The sequence below is a fragment of the Alternaria dauci genome, chromosome 7 (genome assembly GCF_042100115.1).
Source record: "Alternaria dauci strain A2016 chromosome 7, whole genome shotgun sequence".
Classification (NCBI taxonomy): domain Eukaryota; kingdom Fungi; phylum Ascomycota; class Dothideomycetes; order Pleosporales; family Pleosporaceae; genus Alternaria; species Alternaria dauci.
Genome location: NC_091278.1, coordinates 1,215,470 through 1,233,869, shown reverse-complemented (window position 1 = coordinate 1,233,869; position 18,400 = coordinate 1,215,470). Strand labels below are relative to the sequence as shown.

The window sequence follows — 18,400 nt, the reverse complement described above, 5'->3', positions numbered from 1 at the left end:
CGATATATTGTCAATCGGGTCCGTTTATTCTGAGAATAGGCATGAACAGGTGCTCAAGATGCCAAAATGGTTAAAACAAATACATTGGCAAATTCATGGGTATATCTAACATGTCGGTGGTCTAGTCAAGTCATTACTCAAGTCCCAAATCTATATCTCCTGTCCAGCGGCAGCAATGTCCTTTGCTTCGTCTCTCATTCTCGCAACCTCTTCGTGTTCCCTCCTCAACGCTCTCCAATCGAACTTTTCAAAAGCAAAACTCCACGTCTTCTCGGCTACACTCAACATCCACTTGCTCATGGGGCCAATGTCGTCGCCGTGGAAGCTCTTGCGTCCTACATGTTGAACCAGAGGAGGCGTGATGGCGTATCTCAGCTCTCCCCTTTCGTTTGCGAAATCCTCTGTGATGACGTCCATATAGCCCAGATGGCGTTCTTTGAAGTAATCCACGAGCTCGCCAGCCTTGACAGTAGGGAAGACAAAGGCTTGGCTGCAGCAGGCGAAACGAGGCATTTCGTGGACGCCGACAGCCATGGGTTGGACGGTAATGCGACCGAGACCGAAATACGTAAGAATCAAGAAGGCAAGTATGGTGTACATTGCCAGGAAGCTGCGGGGCGTCATGAGGGCGAGGGTCAGTTTCGTCGTCGGCTGTGCGAAACGGAAGAAGAGAACAATGACGGTAGGCACCATGGCCACGTATAGCGAGTTCTTGAGGTATGTCCTCCACTCTTCGGCATTCCAGCCGAGGAACTCCTCGGTGTAGAAGAGGCGCAAGTAGAGGAAGTCTGGTTTCGCTCGCTGCAAGGCTGCCTGTTGCTCTGCCTCATGGATGGCGGACATGGTGCGGTGGTACCATCCGTCCACAGCTACGGTATCGTCTTCGAAGAGAGCCACATATGGCGTGAATTTCTCTGTACACTTGTCCAACAGATATTGGTAGTCGAACAAGCCCTTTTCCAAAAAGTTGTTTCGTGCCTCCATGATACGAATGTACTGCATGCGGTCGAAGCCGTATCCGTACGTTAGCACTTCGTCGGCAAGACCAGCCAGCCACTCCTCGTTGTGCGCAGGGTGTGCCTCAGGGTTCGAGTGTGGTATGAAGACGATTAGGTATATCTCCTGACGCTCTTCGGGCGTGAGACCGTCGAGCAACGAGCCCACGGCGTCTGGCAGGTACTGAGCGCCGTCCCGCTGGTATGAAGGTATGCCGACGCATAGTTTTCGCTGCTTTTCGCTGCCAGCCTTTGTTACTTTGGCGGGGTTGTAGGACGAGATGAAGGACTCGGCCTGCTGTCGTCTGATGGCGGAGTAGCGGGGGGTGTAGCCTTTGCGTGGGTTGAAGAAGACGGACGTGGGGTCGCGTGCAGATATCGAGTTGACGGTGTAGAAGAAGCTCACGGCAACAAAGACGGCTATGCCTATGACAAGGCGCGAGGGTGAGAAATGCATCGTGTGCGAGTAGTAAACGAGTGTTAAGATGAGGGCTGGGTATTATCGCATCGCTAATCGAAAGGCGGCAGTGGAAACGAAAGTAGGGCTGGGGGGCAGGTCATGTCATCGTCAGTGTTGGTGGTGGACAAACAGAAGGACAGATGGAGGGAGAGAAAAAGACAGGAGCGACGCGCGCTCAAGATGAGGCGGCTTGAGTGGCCGGGGCTGAGGGTCCACCAAAGCGGCGGATCTTGCCTTACGAGGATCTGCCGTGGCTGACGAGAGGATAAAATTAGCAGGCCAGCATGTGCCTGAGTCGATGCTTGGTGCTGCTGGCGGTGACGGCAACTAGGACGATGCGCAAGATTGCGTTGAAAATGCAGCAAATAAAGGCCATCAATGCCGAGTTAATAGGGGGAACAAGTAAACAGCGACATGGCAGACTCGGGGCCTCTCGGTCATGTCGGCGTTACTTGCACGTGGGTGCCATGGCGGGCAGTCATGCTGTTGCAGTCTCATTTAAGGAATCGATAGGAGCATTCGAGGGATAAGGCACGACGACGGGTTGGACCGATGGATTTGGCTCCTGGCGCCCGTCTACCGGTAGCGTGACAGTGACAGACGGCTGTGACTCGGCTGCACCCTTTGGTACTTGACAGACGTTTGGCAACACCGTATTGTTTGTTCCACGATAAGGTTGCCGAGTCTGCCTACAGAACGGGTTGGTTGTCTTACTCGCCTTCCTGCACCCAAGATGACCGACACGTCCTGTCGCGTTCACGTCAAGATGTGATAGTCGCTGTCGCACGTGCTGGCGCGCCACAGCCGGAGTGGCGCGATGACGAACATGGGCAAGTCGACATCTCAAAGTCGAGAGACTGCGCATGCATGGTATTGAGTCACACAACTCCATCGAGGCTGCTTTGTAAACATGCTCCCAGGGCGCCTTCTTTGATACAGTCATAGTCGTTTGACTCACCAGTCTTGATATCCCCCGCGCTTACCTAGGAATCACTCATAGAGCGTCCCAAGCACACAGCTTTCCGCCTCGACGCGCACACGCTGGGAAGCAGCAAACCCTCGGTGCCATGCCCAAGAAGCACACACCCTCGTACACGACTGCCAAACCGTCGTACGTCCACCCGTCGCTGCAGAGTTCGCGCTCCCCCGCTTCCTCGTCGACGCCGTCCGAGCCCCAAACCGTCAACCAGCGCATACAGCAGCTGCGTCGCGAACAAGCTCCCAGAGCAACGCCCGAACAACGAGATGACCTCACATCGGTAGTAAGCAGCCGTACCGTCCCGCCAGAGCTCCGGCGCATATTGCACATACCCGAAGTTAATGCTCCCAAACCAAAGGCCAACACGAGGACACGAAGGGTCATGGGTGGCGCGAGACCGCCTCCAGGACCTGCCGCGCCCACGAGCTGGCTGCAGACGAGTCGCCATGCCCCAGCATACATGAGAAAGAACAGGGCCGAGGCAAACAAAGGCGCCGTAAGGTTTGGAACGCTGGCCAGGGTTACCAATGAAGAATACAAGGTACGACGCCCCCCAAAACGTGGCTAGCATGCAAGGGAGCTCGTTCCTATGCGTCGTACCCCAAGTACACGCTAGAAGGAACGAGCTCCTTTGCAATTGGTCTTCAAGGCTTAATCGTCCAATGCAGGCTTCTTACTCATGACAGCGCCTGCCTCCGCCGCGAAGCCTCGTCCACTACTGTCTACGGTCGTTTGCCCAGAACTGGGAGGGACTCATCGAGTACGAACAACACTACATCACATCACTACCGACCTCGCTGAAAGAAGCACTATTGAGTTATCTGACATTATATGGGGAGAAGGGAAGCCTAGACTTCAAGTCGCTCAAGACTCTGTTCCAGGATGAAGAGGGTACTGGCACCTCGGGCTGGGAGGAGGTCCAATTCCTCGATCTCAGCGGATTGTTGAGCGAACGCTTCAAGATCAGCGATCTTGCAAAATGCGTCAAGCGTCCCAGTGCCATTACCACAGCGGACGTTGGCGCCCTTCGCGTCACCGACGAAATCGCCGAGTCCTGGGAAGAGGAAATTCAAGAGAGCGCAATAGCTCCCCCATTATCTGCCATGAAGCTCCAAATTCCATTTTTCAGCAACTTGAGCCGACTGTCTCTCGCTCATCCTGGGCAATGGGCATCGTGGCCCGATCTGCTTCGCATCTCGCCCAACCTCAACAAGATCACGCATCTCTCCCTCGCTCACTGGCCCCGTCCCACTATGACACCAAATGCGAATACCACGTCGATGGTTTCCCAACAAACAAGTGTATCACTAGGAGGATCACATTTCTACTCCGATCTCGACGATGACTGGCATGAAGCTACCAACATCCTACGCCGCTTTTCAAAAGACACATACTCGCTGCAGTGGCTCGACCTAGAAGGCTGCAACTGGCTCAAAGCCCTGACGTCGCATCCCGGTCGCACGCCTATGGATGCAAGCACAAGCACGGAATGGAGCACACAGACTGGAATTCCTGGCCCAGACTGGAACGACGCCTGGCGCCGCATAACCTACGTCAACTTCTTCCAGGGCTGGATTCCAAGCGACAGCCAAAGTCTACAGAACATGCCTGCGGGCATTGTACCCGTGCAATTACTCCGCTGGCTAAGAGACAACAAAGATAGGGAAAGTGTCAAATGGCGGCTGAACCCACGGGAAACTGGACATGCCGTGGCCGAGTGGGTGAATAGAGAAAAAGTCGCTAGACTTGTTGGCATGGACATTCAAGGCATGCGTAAACAAGGCGAGGGCGCTTGGTGTCGCATCGACTTTGGATGGGGCGCTTCTGGCGAGAAGGTGGTTTGAATGAAATGAATTGAAACGAACTGCGTGTGCATTCCTACCATCCGTTGGTTCTTTTACTTTTCTGGCTGTGTTGCATCATCCAAACAGATGATGCAGTATTCAAAGATATAATCCCTCTACAGCCAAGACGTGTTGTGCCGATGTACCCGATATGATGAGTTTCAAGCAGCAACACAACTATTCATAATGTCAATCTCCTGAACCCCTTTAATCAGCGTCACCACTCTGCAAATTGTTGAGAAACTATTCCTCGTATCGACAAGGTAGGGCTGATGACGATCGCATGCCCGCACGTTGTGCTAGCTGACTCGCTGACGCAGGTGCCTTCCCTAGTCAGGCAGTAGATGGACACGTGCGGCCGACCATACACCGTACAAAGCACGGCTGAGCATTATGGGCACCTTTACGAACGGCGCCAGAGTGCATCCATGCTTGGTACTTCATGATGCTATATAGAGCCGGCGACGCGCAATCTTGAGCTGAGCATCGCTGACGAAATTCAGCTCTACACAGCCGGCGCTACTATTCATAGATCTTTGTGCGGGGTCGGACTACTGTACTAGCAACGATGGTCGGGTCTGGTTTTAGAAACAGCTTTCTTGTAGTCGATGCGGAACTCCCGGGTGAGCACAGCCACATATTGAATGCTGTTATAGTATACAGAGAGAGAGAGAGAGAGAGAGGCGGTCGATTGGTCAATCGCTTGTCTAGTTGGCTAATGCCGCGCCACACACATGTTGTAACGCATTCTAATTTCGGGTGCCCTGAAGGTTCCAGGACGTTACCCAGGTACCTTTTTGCTTCTCCCGCTTCAGAAACCCGTTGGCTCTAGACGGCATGAACGGCAGCGGTGCGCGCGGTTGTTTGCTTTTCGAGATTAGGATGTAACCGTGGGGAATACGCAGCCGAGGAACGGAGAGTTTCGGGAAAAGATTGTTCCTCAGCGGGTATCTGAAACCGTGACACGTGAGGCTGTAACGTTTTGTGCGGACAAGAATCGATGGTCAAGAAGCTGACGCGTATGTTACGGATGAGCAAGTGACCAGAAGAGTGCCCAGGTGGAGTTTAGGTATGGAAAAAGGTAATCAGATCCGGATGGACATCTTGAAATGGTAGTTTGCCAAAGATAGTATTGACACCGTCGCAAAGCCGCGATTCTAGTGCTGTTGCTTTCGCACAGCCGTTATCTTGGGGTTTCTGTTAGGCTACCTATGGTAAGCAGAGGGCGTCATGTACAGGCTTCTGCACTTCACTCTCAAGCGCAGAGCCGGCGGACCGTTGTCCGTAAGAGGGAGGCGCTGCAATTTGTGAGATACACAATAGTACGCCACCTGCTTAGTGTAGATGTTACAAGGGTGCTGTAACCCTAACAACGGCTGCGTCGGAGTCGCTCATCGCAGAGGTTTGATATTGCTGCCTCGTATTCACTGCGATCTTTTCCTTTGACAGAAAACATGTCGCGTTCGCTATATGACCAGGCAACGATGGTTGTTCTCCTCCGAACATCGAGTCCAAGGAATTGTACATGTAGTCAGATCAATGGCGGGGCGATTTTACCAAGCCACGCGGGCGGGGAGGGTGGAGCCGAGATAGAGTGTCCATGACGTGGTATTGGAAGATGGACTCGCGGCTTCATCATTGCGATAAGGCGCAGGTTGAGACTGGCACCAGTCAGCGTGCAAAATGCAGAAGCGTGCTGTAGTCGACGAGCTTAGCCAGATAGGTCCCGCAGCAAGCAGGCGTGAGTGGATGCAAGCTACACCTGCCCAGTGGGAAAACAGCAGGCCGGTGCAGCTCGCCGGCCAACAAAGTTTGAGCGGCAGTCGATGGCGCGGGAGGGCTATCCTGCAAGAGGTAGGACGCGGCGTTTCACCTAGTTCCCTCGGAGCCCGCAGCCAACGCGCGTCTGGACGACGTACAGTAGAAATCAGGACGGGCTAGATTCAAGCTTCGAGGGAACAACGGCTGTAACAATCGTAGTGCCACCATGGCATCGAGAGCCGGCTGCATCAAAGCAGTCACGAATTCGGCAGCAGATGAGCATTGTATTCTCAGATGTTCCCACAATGTGAAAGGGGGGAGAAAGATGCGTCGCCGTTGCCGTGGACTGCACCGTGTCGCCGCCCAGCTAGCGCGTGAACGGCCGGCATTACTCAGGTAGTCATGGGCTGAGAAGAGGGATACCTGTCATGACCAGGCTCTCCACCCGGCATACACGAGAGAGGCGTGGAAGGTGTGAAAAGTCGCCCCCGGCGTCGTAATGAGACCAGGGCTGCTGAGGGGCGTGTAGTAAGACAAGGCTCGGTGCCGCCAACTGATTTGGAACAAGCTTTGCCGCGATGTTGAGTCGGCCATGGAACATTCGTCAACGACAGGCGCACGCTACCCGCTTAGCGTGGCTGCGAACGTGAAACTCGCAGCACCCCTGCTTGGCTTTGGCCCTTCGCGGGTGCTCTTTCAAAAACCCCGTGGTTATCGCCGCCGCCCATGCCCTTCCATAGCCTCCACCGCCTCACGCGCACTCAATGTCGCTCCTTCTGTCCTCGTGTCCGTGAATTGCGCGTTCCACCTCTCATTTCCCTCCCACTTGCACTTCCACGACCACACCACTAGCCCCTTCCCGCCCATAAGGTCAACACTTCTCTAGACTGACTGTCGAGTACCACTCTGTACCCCGAAGCCCCGACACGGGCATCTGCTCTGCGATTGCATCTTCCCACCTAGGCCCTAATTGACACCCACCTGTCCTCGCCCTTCGCTTTCCAAGGACCCTTCCCGTCGTCACCGTCATTCGCTGGGCCTTTCAACCGCGCCGGCCACCATGCTCACCTTCAAGAAAGCCCTTGTGCTTTCCCTGGCTTGTCTGACGCTGTTCTTCATCTTCAAATCGCAACACCACGGGAGCACAGCCCCCAACTTCCGCAATGCAAAGGAAATGCCCAGGCCGACTGCCTGGGTAAATCCAGCTGAGCGGGAACGCGCAAAGCTCAAGGAGAAGGAAGCCAAAGAGGCGCACAAGGCCGCGGAGAAGACCGCAGAGAAGGCGGAAAAGACGTTTGACACGCCCGATGCGCCGGCGCCCAAGAAGCCCAAGACCCAAATCAGCATGGACGAGCTGAGGAAGCGCCCACTCAAGGAACAGCTCGAGTACCAGTTCCCCTACGATGTCGACGCCAAGACGCCCGCATACATTTGGCAGACATGGAAGTACACACCCGCACAGGGCGAGTTCGAGGAGATGTTCCGCGAGCCAGAGGCCAGCTGGAGCATCCACCACCCGTCCTTCGTCCACGAGGTCATCACCGACAACGTCGCGGTACACCTGATCAGACATCTCTATTCCTCCGTCCCCGAGGTCATTGAAGCCTACAATGCTCTGCCCGTCCCTGTGCTCAAAGCCGACTTTTTCCGCTACCTCATCCTCCTTGCTCGCGGCGGCATCTATTCAGACATTGACACTTCGGCATTGAAGCCTGCGTCGGACTGGATACCCTCTGACGTACCCGTAAACACCTATGGAATGGTCATCGGCATCGAGGCTGATCCAGACCGCCCGGACTGGGCCCAGTGGTACTCCCGCCGCGTCCAGTTCTGCCAGTGGACTATTCAGTCGAAGCCTGGCCACCCCGTTCTTGTCGATGTTGTTGCAAACATCACTCAGGAGACACTCAACCGCAAGCGCGCTGGCAAGCTGAGCAAAGACTACAAGGGCATAATCGAGTTTACCGGGCCTGCCGTCTGGACCGACACCATCTTCAACTACTTCAACAACCCCGACTACTTCGACATGAGCACGAGCAAGGGCAACATCACATGGGAAAACTTTACCGGCATGAAGGCGCCCAAGAAAGTTGGTGATGTCATTGTCTTGCCCATCACCAGCTTCAGTCCCGGCATCAAGACCATGGGTGCTGGCGAGGATGACGACCCAATGGCCTACGTGAAGCACAACTTTGAAGGTATGTAGTTCCGTTCCCTTTGTCGAGCATCTGAATGCACCGTCGCACCACGCTCCATCGTACTACGCAGTACAAGCCGCCGGATGCGACGATCATCTCATTACATCCGCCTCGAGTCCTTGGTTGCCTCAATACTGACTAGCAACAGGTACCTGGAAGCCCGAGAGTGAGCGCCACATCGGCCAGACTTACAACTGAACGAACCATTTTTTGCGAATCATCCAACCGAGCTCACGACATCATACCGCCTCACATGACCGTATACACATGGACTGCACGCCGCATTGAGCTGCAAAGAACATGAGCAACAGGGAGCCGCGCGGCGGGTATCAGACAATGCCCATTTGATTCGCGTGTGAGGAAATGCAGCTTCCAGGCGTTACAAGCTAGTGGATTGCGTACACGCCTAGATGTGAGACGCGGCACTGGCAGCCAGGCTGTTAATGTCAGATCGCTTCTGCTGCTACTCCGACGCTGGCGGAGAGGACGGGAAGCAGCGCGGGCGCGGAACATGTGTTGGCATGGCACCAGCATTATCAAATCGGCTTCAAGCGCTGAAGTACGAAAAGTTTCTGTTTTGAGGTTATATTGGCTGCATTACTACTTGGCATATGACAGCGTTTCATCTACTATTTCATACGAGAGGCGTTTTGAAAATGTGGCTACGGCAATACCTGTGCATACAGTGGCTTACAATGAGATACATTGTTTCCTCACATAACGTTTTCATTTACAGGTTCGTGTCTTTACTCGCTGCATCATAGAGCCTACTCGGCGGGTTGAATCATGGTATCACAAAGTGAAAAATTGAACAAAAAAAGGATATTAATGGGTATCACAATCGAAAATCCACCAGTGTTTACAAACCATCCATTCCCCCTCCCAAATGACCATCAACATCACCGCCTACTAGCCCCAAACCAGTCTCCAAGCTTCCCCATCGTGCTCAGCAAACTACCTCCAAGCGTCGGTCTCCTCTCCAACTCCTTATCTTTAGCATACCTCCTCTCATACTCCCTCCTCGTCTCCGGATCCAGCTCCCCATAGTGCTGATCGTGATGCACATACTGCTCGTCCGCGTACTTGTCTTCCCCGTCCGCGTACGCATGTGCATCGTGTGCGTGCGTGCTATGATGCGAGTAGTGGCTGTGTTGCGAGGAGCTGCGTGCGTACACGGGCGCAGTTTGGTGTGTGTAGGTGACGGGCGGCGGGTACGATGTTAGGGCCTGAGGAGCGGGGTATGGGTATTGGTGTGATTGGGGTTTGGATTGGCGAGTGGATATGCCGGGTGAGCTGCTGGATTGGAGGTGTGAGGGCCGCTGGCTGTTGTATGAGGAGGAAGAGGAGGTGCGTCGGTGGGATGGGATGTGGGGTTGTGGCATTGTTGTCATGGCGCCGCTGTTGTAGGGGGTGGTTGGCGAGGACGGGTATATGGGTTGTTGTTCTGGGATTGGTGAGAAGTAGTTTGTGGGTTGATGTTGTGGTGGGGGTGGTGGTCCTCCAGGGGTGGTGGGGTAAGGTGGGTGTTGTTGTGGATATTGTGGGTGTGGTGGGTATCCTGATCTGGTGGAGTCGTAGGAGGACATCGTGATGTTTAGTGGACGGTGGAGGGACAGCAGATAGCGGGATTGTCCCGTGCACGGGTTGTGGTATATTTTATGTCTCCAATCGAACAATACCGGTTGTGGCCCTGTGCTGTATGCCCTGGCACTGTTTCAAGGCTTGGTGATCGGCAACGTTGGATGTCGTATGCGGCTGGCTGTGGTGCTCTCAACACAGGTTTTGGTCGCGATAGCAGGTAAATTGTTTGTTTCGGAGCGATTACGGCTCAAATCTGTGTGGTTCCAACGGTCTTAATTTATATCAACATCCTCAATGGTTGATCGGTTGCCTTGGCTTTCATACTTCATCGTAGGCCTCCATCGGTCCACTTCTCTCACCGGGATTTTTGCGCACATGCATGAACTAAGAGTTTCCGCGGTGAACTAATGCGATCCGGAGAGCCGTCCTCACCAATTAGTGGTCATCCAAGATCCATTCCGGCTGCCAAGGAATATCCGTCGAGCGCAATCGAAGGCGAAAACATGAGGGGCAACGTGAACTGCATGCTATGATGTCACGTTCTTAGCCGAAGCTTGACCGACAGGCTGGTTAACGTCGGGGTACCTGGTGTTAGCGATTCAAGGTGTTGTGTAATCCAAGGTTGGTGTGGAGAGAAGAAAGGGTCGCTGGTCGTTTTCTCGAAGCCGTAATGTGACAAAAGCTCGGCACATCCGTGCGCCAGCGTGGTAATACGCATCGTGACTTTGGGACGCGACGCTGCGGAAAGCGCTTACATTTGATTGCATCTTCAGTGACCCTGAAGAGTACATAGTGATATGTGCCAATAGTTACGCCACAACACTTTGCCCAGAATTCTTCAGAGGTACCCACAAGGGGCTATCGCACGATCATAACGATGCAAATATGAACAGACGCGTGAAATCCATATCTGTCTTGTACACGCTCTTCTTTATGCAGGTGTGGCGTCTGACGCTGGAGTGACTTCGCAACGTGCATGGCGCGTATATTGCCCTTGCAGCATACATCTGCCCACAATGAGTTATGGCTAAGCCACAAGTTTATCAACGGTATATGTGGCTTCATCACAGTGTGGTTCCAATTTTGACTGAACTGATTCGCCCGTTGTTGCACCTCAGAGGCTGTGTTGCTGCGACATATCTTTTTCTTCCTTCTTAGCGTGCATCGCCACGAGCAACGACCCGACTACCATCGAGCTAACGTCAGCTGGGCATCCGACAGTGGCCGCCTTACCAACCACGCGGCAGGTGTTCGCATTCCAGCGACGCGACTAATCAACGGCCGATGAATGCCAAGGAGTTTGTTCGTCATATGAGCGAGACTAGTTCTTGACATTACCCCGCCACTGGCAGGGCTGAGCGGTACACTCAGCCACTGTGACTTTTGGCACAACCATTCTTTAGAAGGCACAGTAATTTTTCCTACTCTCCTCTCCATACCACTTGCCGTGTCCAAGTCGCACGTCGATCTTACCTGCTTTCAGCGCTTACTCCTGCACCACCTTGCCGGAATCACAGCTGGAAATGTCCTACAACTACAACCAACCAGGCGGTCATCAGCAGCCGTATCCGGGCCGTAAGTCGTCAGGCCCTCACTTCACAGCCCGATGATCGTCGCATCCTTCATGGCTTGCAACACTTGGCACTCAATCCTGACTTTGTACTAATATCTTACAGAAGCCCCTCCGCCCCAAGGGTACGGTCAACACCAGCAATATCAACAACCTCCACAGCCAGGCTATCATCAACCGCCACCAATGCAAAATCAACAGTACGGTGGCTACCCGCCACAGCAGGGCTACGGCCAGCAACCACCGCAAGGCCATTATGGCGCGCCGCCGCCGAACCAGTATGGTGGCCCGCCTCAAGGCCAGTATGGAGCTCCCCCACCACAGCAAGGTTACGGCGCTCCTGGACAGTATCAACAACAGCCACCACCGGGCCAGTATGGTCAACCACCGCCTCCGGGACAGTATGGTCAACCACCGCCTCCGGGACAGTATGGACAGCAACCACCTCCAGGTCAATACGGACAACCACCACCGGGTCAATACGGCCAGCAGCCACCCCCTGGACAATATCAACCTCCGCCTGGACCACCACCAGGCCAATATGGTGCGCCTCCACTACAGGGCCACTTTGGGGCTCCACCGCCTCAAGGACAATACGGAGCCCCACCTCCTCAAGGCCAGTACGGAGCGCCGGGCGGGTTTGGCGGGCCACCAACCCAACCTTCTCTCGGCTATGGTCCACAGCAGGTAGCCAACATTGACGTCAGCAGAGACGTTGAAGCCGTTCGTAAAGCGATGAAGGGATTTGGAACCGACGAGAAAGCGCTTATTGCAACACTGGCGAAGAAGGATCCCATGCAAATCAACACCATCCGGACACAGTACAACCAGCGGCTTATGCGAAACATGGTCCAGGATCTTGAGAAGGAGACCAGTGGTTATTTCGCAAAAGGGTTAGTTGAAATTGCACGGGGGCCTTTAGTGTCTGACTGCTACAACCTAATGGAGGCCATGAAAGGCATGGGCACGAAAGAAGTCATCTTAGACGATATCCTTATTGGAAGAAGTAACGCCGACATGAATGCCATTAAGCAGAAGTACCAGGAACTATTCAAGCGGCCACTTCAGAAAGATCTCCAAGGCGACCTTAGCGCTGGAACTGAGCAAATGTACGACATGATTGTTGCCGCGCGCCGCGCAGAAGACTCGTACCCTGTCAATCCGCAGGAAATCGAACAAGCCGTCACCGATCTACAGGCTGGCATGGGTGGCTTCGCTAGCAAGAACGTTCCTCAAGTTTGCCAGATCCTCACCAGCAAGAATGATGCTCAGCTCAAAGCCATCGCGACCTCCTACCAACAAAGATTTCACAAGTCGCTCGACAGTGTGCTGAAGTCTGCGTTCTCTGGCCACATGGAAAACGCACTCCGTCTGCTTGTGCACCGCGCTACCAATCGGCCCGAGGCTGAAGCCGTCCGCCTGGAGGAGTCGATGGCCGGTTTGGGCACCAAGGACGATTTACTCGTACAACGCGTCGTTCGCTGCCACTGGGATAGAAATTTCATGAACGCTGTCAGCAACGCGTACAAGCAGGTCTACAAGAAGGACTTGGTCAAGCGGATAGAAGGGGAGACTCGAGGCGACTACGAGAAGCTTATGGTTGCTTGTGTGAAGCCCTGAAGCACTGTAGAGGAGCGACGAGATTCAGTTCGGGTTAGATGATATCACGTTTTCCCTTCTTGATTTCTTTTCAGCCTGAATGGTAGATACGTTGGCCCGGAGACGATTAGTAAACCCAATAGATTATCCTTAATTTCCGTTTCTAAGTCCTAGACTCGCACTCCTCTTCGATTTCTATTTCGTGTTCCATGCTATCACTGCATCCATTAATGCCCGAGTTACTTCTTCTCCCCATTTTCCTCTCGTTCCTCTCCAGTTTTCCGTCTTCGCTCGGCCGCCAGACGAGCTGCTTCATACATGCCCCACGTCCAACCACACATTGAACATCTACTTGCCCCAGCGACGAGCCAAACGCCCATGTTCATGCCGCATGGACAGGTGTACAGACCTGGATTTGGAGGCATTCTCGCTTTCGGGAATCGGTTATTCCAGAGAAGATGATGATGAAATGACCTAGCACTTCTGCTATCCGTCGAGTTAGTGTGGTGGTTACTGTGACTGAGAGACGAAGAAGAGTTTTCCAAACGATTTCACCGTAGGCATGAAGAGACTATCTGTCTACTGTCCATGCCTACGTTGCGTGATACATTTTCGTCGCCAGCCAGACAACAGAGCACGATTGTTCATACACGTTTACAGTCCAAATGACTGTGACGCGGTGATACAAGCTACCCAGTTTGCATATTACCACTGTGTTTGCATAGACTATCTGTAATACGGCGGTGGTTGCTCTGCTCCAAATCCGTTCGAACCGACGTCACCCATCGTGAGCTCTGACCTGAAGCTCTCATCCGAACCGCTCGTCAATGGAAACTCTTCTGGCGGCCCAAGATGGCCACCAGGTCTTGTCATAGGCTCTATAGCCACATTATCCACATCAATCTCATGTTTGGACTCCTTGCCTGCACATTCGAGCAGGAGATCATATCTGATGTCGTAGTGTAGTGCCACGCCATACGTTCTGAACGTAGGAGGCACAATATTGTTGATTTCAAAACCTTCCAAGACGGTGTCCGATGTGATTTCTATTCCCGGTTTACTGTATCGTTGGTTGAAGAGGTCGAATTTTTCCATGCCTTGCTTTCGAATCTCTCCATCGGGTACAGATGCTAGGGGAACGCGGAAATCAATGTGCGCTATTGCTTGCGCGCGAATTCCGCGGAGGTACACGGGTGCTGGTCTCACGTTGACTTCACTCAACGTTGCTTGAAGCGAGAGTTTGAGCTTGCTAGAAGCACCGACGCGGTACTTTGAGGGCGAACTGAGCACTATCAAAGAGGTCGAAGAGGCCTCTTCTTCTTTGCTTCCGCCACGCAAGCCTGTCTTGAGCCGTTCTAGCGGGGCACGCCGCTCCTTGCATGGTTCTGGGGTTGATGGTCTCGACTTGCGCTCAAAACGTATTGGCTGTGCCGGCACAAGTGCGGTTATGGGTGGCAGACCCTGTTCTGGTACCGAGGGACTGAATCGTAGCTGGTGCACGACAACGGGGTTGAGCGTGAAGGAAGCATTTTCCGTGACGTATTCTGCTCGTAGGAAGTACTCGTTACAGATGGTACTCTCGTTCCACCAAAGCGACGGCGGAAGCGGATGGTGACTAGCATGCTCGAAAAGAGCGTCCATTTTGAATAGCGCATTGTTTTGAAGCTTCACATCATTTTCGACTGCTTCTGGGAACCGAAATTCGAATGGGTACTCTACCCGCGAAGGGGGACAGCTTGCGCTGGGCGTTTGTCTCTGCGATAATGTTTGCTCACGGCGAAATAACTCAACCTCAGAAATATGCTGGTTGGCAGGATTGCGTTCGCTAGAGATGCGACATGTTGTCTTGCCTATGAAGCTGATGGTGACGTATTTGATCTTGGTACGTGCTTTGACGTGAACGACTCCCTTCACCAGGTCGTTGTTGGTATGGATGCTGCGACGGCTCGATCGTGTGAATGCAATAGAGATAGGTCCATCTGGAGTGTTTTGACGATCAGGGTGATGGTGATCGCTATAGAATTGTGGTTGAGCGATGTAACTGTATAGGAGGCGAGGCTGCTGTGCTTGACTCGCTAGTGAGTTTGCCATAGGCTATGTAGTAAACTTGACAAGACGTTTGCTGGCAACCAAGATGCTAGTGATATGTATACAAATGATAGCTCCGCGGTTTCTGGCGCTTGGCGGATGTAGATGTCGGGTAGGGCGTAAGGACCTCTTCTAAAAGACATTATTACCAAGCAGAGTGGTAAGATACCCCGCTTCTGCATTACTCAGGCCGAACAAGTGACGGAAGCCAACGCACTTCTTCTCCACGCTGTCTCGGACCATGTCCGCCGTCACTTGAGTGCTAAGAGCGATATTGACTAGTTGCGGCCTAATTATTCGTCTTTGCAGACCCCGAAGCTCCGATTTAGTTGTGCCGAAGAAGAGACATGTCCTATACTACCAGGCGGTTCGCTTCACCTTCACAAGATTCGAATTTCGCATCGAAGATATGAATAGCGGCATCGCCGAAGTAGGTCATTGGTAATCAAGGGCAGATAGCGAAGGGCGCTGTATGTAGATTGTTCGGTGCTGGCCGGTTTCACTAGACTCAATACGGATAGCTTCGTATTTCCGATGCCGGACCGTCTTGTCGTCGCAAGTGATCAGAACGCACATGTCAGCGACGACAAGACTACAGCTGTTGGCACAATAAGCTTACTGACCTGGGTCGGTCTCGTTTTGCCTCGCACAATCAGGAAAATATACTTCATGCTGGAAGAAGTGAAATATACTTGCTGGCTTGGCAGGACTATCGTCATCGAGCGGTCCTGCTCAACCAGGATTACCTCTGGGCTCCTAGCTAATCGTCTACAAGTTCTGACATTTTCGAGCCGTTCGACAAGTCCATACTCGGCTGCTACAACTTGTGATTGTCCAGCAAAGAGGGGCTATGGCAAGCCCACGTGATACGGCCCCGCCTAGGCTGCCTTCGAAGACACAGCCTGAGGCAAACAATGTGCCACGCGAACCACCACCACGGTGCGCGATAATGGGGGCAATATTGTCGGGCATTATCATCCTGCATCCTTCCCACCGTCCTTGTCTACCGAGTACCACGTTATCAAGCAGAGCCGCACAAAGCCACAGGGGGCTGGCAAGGGCGTGCAGGACTCTATTCCGACCTCGCTCATCCCCCGACTACGGTCTATAGCTGACATGAACCTTAGACCGAGGCGTACAGCGGACTTTCAACGAAGGCAGATTTCTACGCATCGGAGAAGGGCGTGGTTGCAATCTCTGCGGCATTTCCTATGGTGTTGCTGCCTATAATGTGAGGCGTGTCGCGCACGCTGAGTGTCGACAACCAAGCGAGTGCGCCCTTCCTCGTCCTCCATACTGCGCATTTGAGCAACTCGAAAACACGCGAAAAGGATCGAACAAGATCGGACGAAGAACCGCTGTCATAGAATGAGAGTATTTTAGACGTCGACATAAACTTCGCAGCGGCAGAGGCTTTACGCCTCCTTACGCCTGAGGGTTGCATATGGCCACCGATACGGACCCCGGCCCTTTCAGGTGCGCTGACCGCTTTGCGAAACACAAATCACGGGCAATGGTGGCGAGGGCACGAGGGCACGAGGTTGGCGTCTAGCCGGCCCAATAGTGCCTTGCCCGACCGTTAGACGCCACAAACCGTCGAATTCGCCTTGGGCACCGTCATATGTCAAGGTCAAAATCTGTGGACCTTCGGACAGCCATAGAATTAGAGTTCTTAGGCTTCCATGCTGAAGATGCCTAGCGGCGTAAGCCATGAGTGCATTCCGCTGGATTTTGCTATGTGGAGTCAGAGGAAATTGGTGAGGGTCTCTTTTTTTTGGTATAGATGATGTTTGAATACATTGACTAGTAGTACAGGAAAGACTGATGAAAGCATGGTGTCGAAAGACGCTGTGCTATCATATGCCACGCTTGAACGCATAAGAAAACCTTCGCTACACAAGGATGACATGTTATGTTTTGCACTGAAAAGCTGGCGAAACATTTTCTGCAATACAAATAAACAAAAATTCCACAAAAGATGAAAACACCCAAAACGAACACCAGTCTACCGATAACGCCAACCAAGACTAACCAAAAATATTGTGACAACCATTCAACAGTCTCGGTGCTTTGTCACAATACGAGCACCTAAGGTTGTCAGTAGGGGGTCCCTGACACTAAATTGTGAGTACTTGCAATATATCGTACATCTCAACCTATCACCCAGCTTGGTCCAACACCCTAGCGGCGCTTATTGTTGCTGTCGTAGACGTGGCAGCAAGTGTTTCTCCAATGGTCGCAGCAAGTTGCGCAGCCTTGATCAGTCGCATAGCTGTTGTCGCCGCCGCATTTGCAACACTGCCAGCGGTATACCGGTGGGCGCTCCGGTCGCTGACTGTAAGGGGCACTGTAGGGAGTGTTGCCAGTGGGGAAAGCGGTAGATGTGCCAGCGGAAGATGAGTGTGTTGTATGCCCCAAGACATAGGTGATGGGATTTTGCGCATGTCCACTGTTCGTACGGGTGCTCATAGAGCGGGAAAGTTGTGGATTTGGGTACGCATTGAGTGGGTACGAGTGGATGTGGTGGTCGGATGAGTTGCACTGCGACGCATTGATCTGGAGAACGAAACAGTTGGGGCAATATGGGTTGAGGGAGGCGTTATGCGGGCCATCGCCGCAGTTCTTGCAGTAATAATACGACATGGCCTTTGTGGGCGGTGATAGTAGTCGTGGTAAGAGAGAGCTAGCAGCTAATGAAGGCTAAGAAGAAATACAGGTCGAAGTGAGCTTGTCTTTGCAGAACATTTACTTGGGGAGGGAAGCCAGAAGAGTGTTATAGTCGACAAAGAGGTCCCTTGAGTCCTCTGGACTGGCATCGCCATTGCTCCGCCTCAGGAGAGAGTCCTTTGCCTCAGGGTACGATGAATATCGTGACCGATGATAGTATCGTAGCTCCATTTACGCCTACGAGCCCCACTACAACCATGGCGTCCTTCTTTCTAGCGGCCTTTAGCAACATAGGATAGTAGAGAAGGACGATGGCTGAGCGCCGGAAGTATTACGCATTTTCCAGCAACAATCATGACGATACGTATGATGAAGGGCATGATTGGACGAGTGGAAAAAGGGTAACAAGCCTGAGGAGATTCGTATCTTGTACGACTGGAAGGCTCGTTGACACGTGAGACTGCTGAGCCACATCTCGTGCAACGGCTGAATATTCGGAAAGACCGGAGTTAGGCAAAAGAAGGCAAACACTGAGGACTCCTTTCTAGCTTTGTTGCTGGCCGCGTCCTTTACCGCCAACCTAATCGGACAGAGCACACCGCCTCCTCGAAACAACCTGATCAACCCATTGGTCTAAAGTAATAACAAATGACATGGA

The 18,400-nt window shown here is 53.0% G+C and overlaps 5 protein-coding genes across 5 annotated transcripts; 3 read left to right on the top strand and 2 right to left on the bottom strand.

The window, feature by feature from the left end:
- Positions 1–150: 150 nt before the first annotated feature.
- ACET3X_007558 (uncharacterized protein) lies at positions 151–1,452 on the bottom strand (the record flags this gene model as incomplete). The annotated part of the gene is made up of 1 exon (XM_069453717.1): positions 151–1,452. The coding sequence occupies one exon, from the start codon at positions 1,450–1,452 to the stop codon at positions 151–153; it is 1,302 nt and encodes a 433-aa protein (XP_069304721.1).
- Positions 1,453–2,522: 1,070 nt separating this feature from the next.
- Positions 2,523–4,278, top strand: ACET3X_007557 (uncharacterized protein; the record flags this gene model as incomplete). Its single annotated transcript, XM_069453716.1, has 3 exons — positions 2,523–2,717; positions 2,793–2,975; positions 3,121–4,278. 3 exons carry the CDS (start codon positions 2,523–2,525, stop codon positions 4,276–4,278), a joined length of 1,536 nt encoding a protein of 511 aa, XP_069304720.1.
- Positions 4,279–7,099: 2,821 nt separating this feature from the next.
- Positions 7,100–8,435, top strand: ACET3X_007556 (uncharacterized protein; the record flags this gene model as incomplete). Its single annotated transcript, XM_069453715.1, has 2 exons — positions 7,100–8,237; positions 8,386–8,435. 2 exons carry the CDS (start codon positions 7,100–7,102, stop codon positions 8,433–8,435), a joined length of 1,188 nt encoding a protein of 395 aa, XP_069304719.1.
- Positions 8,436–11,224: 2,789 nt separating this feature from the next.
- Positions 11,225–13,145, top strand: ACET3X_007555 (uncharacterized protein). The gene is made up of 2 exons (XM_069453714.1): positions 11,225–11,393; positions 11,495–13,145. Exons 1-2 carry the CDS (start codon positions 11,342–11,344, stop codon positions 13,006–13,008), a joined length of 1,566 nt encoding a protein of 521 aa, XP_069304718.1. The 5' UTR covers positions 11,225–11,341; the 3' UTR covers positions 13,009–13,145.
- A 568-nt stretch (positions 13,146–13,713) lies between these two features.
- ACET3X_007554 (uncharacterized protein) lies at positions 13,714–14,628 on the bottom strand (the record flags this gene model as incomplete). Its single annotated transcript, XM_069453713.1, has 1 exon — positions 13,714–14,628. One exon carries the CDS (start codon positions 14,626–14,628, stop codon positions 13,714–13,716), a length of 915 nt encoding a protein of 304 aa, XP_069304717.1.
- Between the last annotated feature and the right edge of the window lie 3,772 nt (positions 14,629–18,400).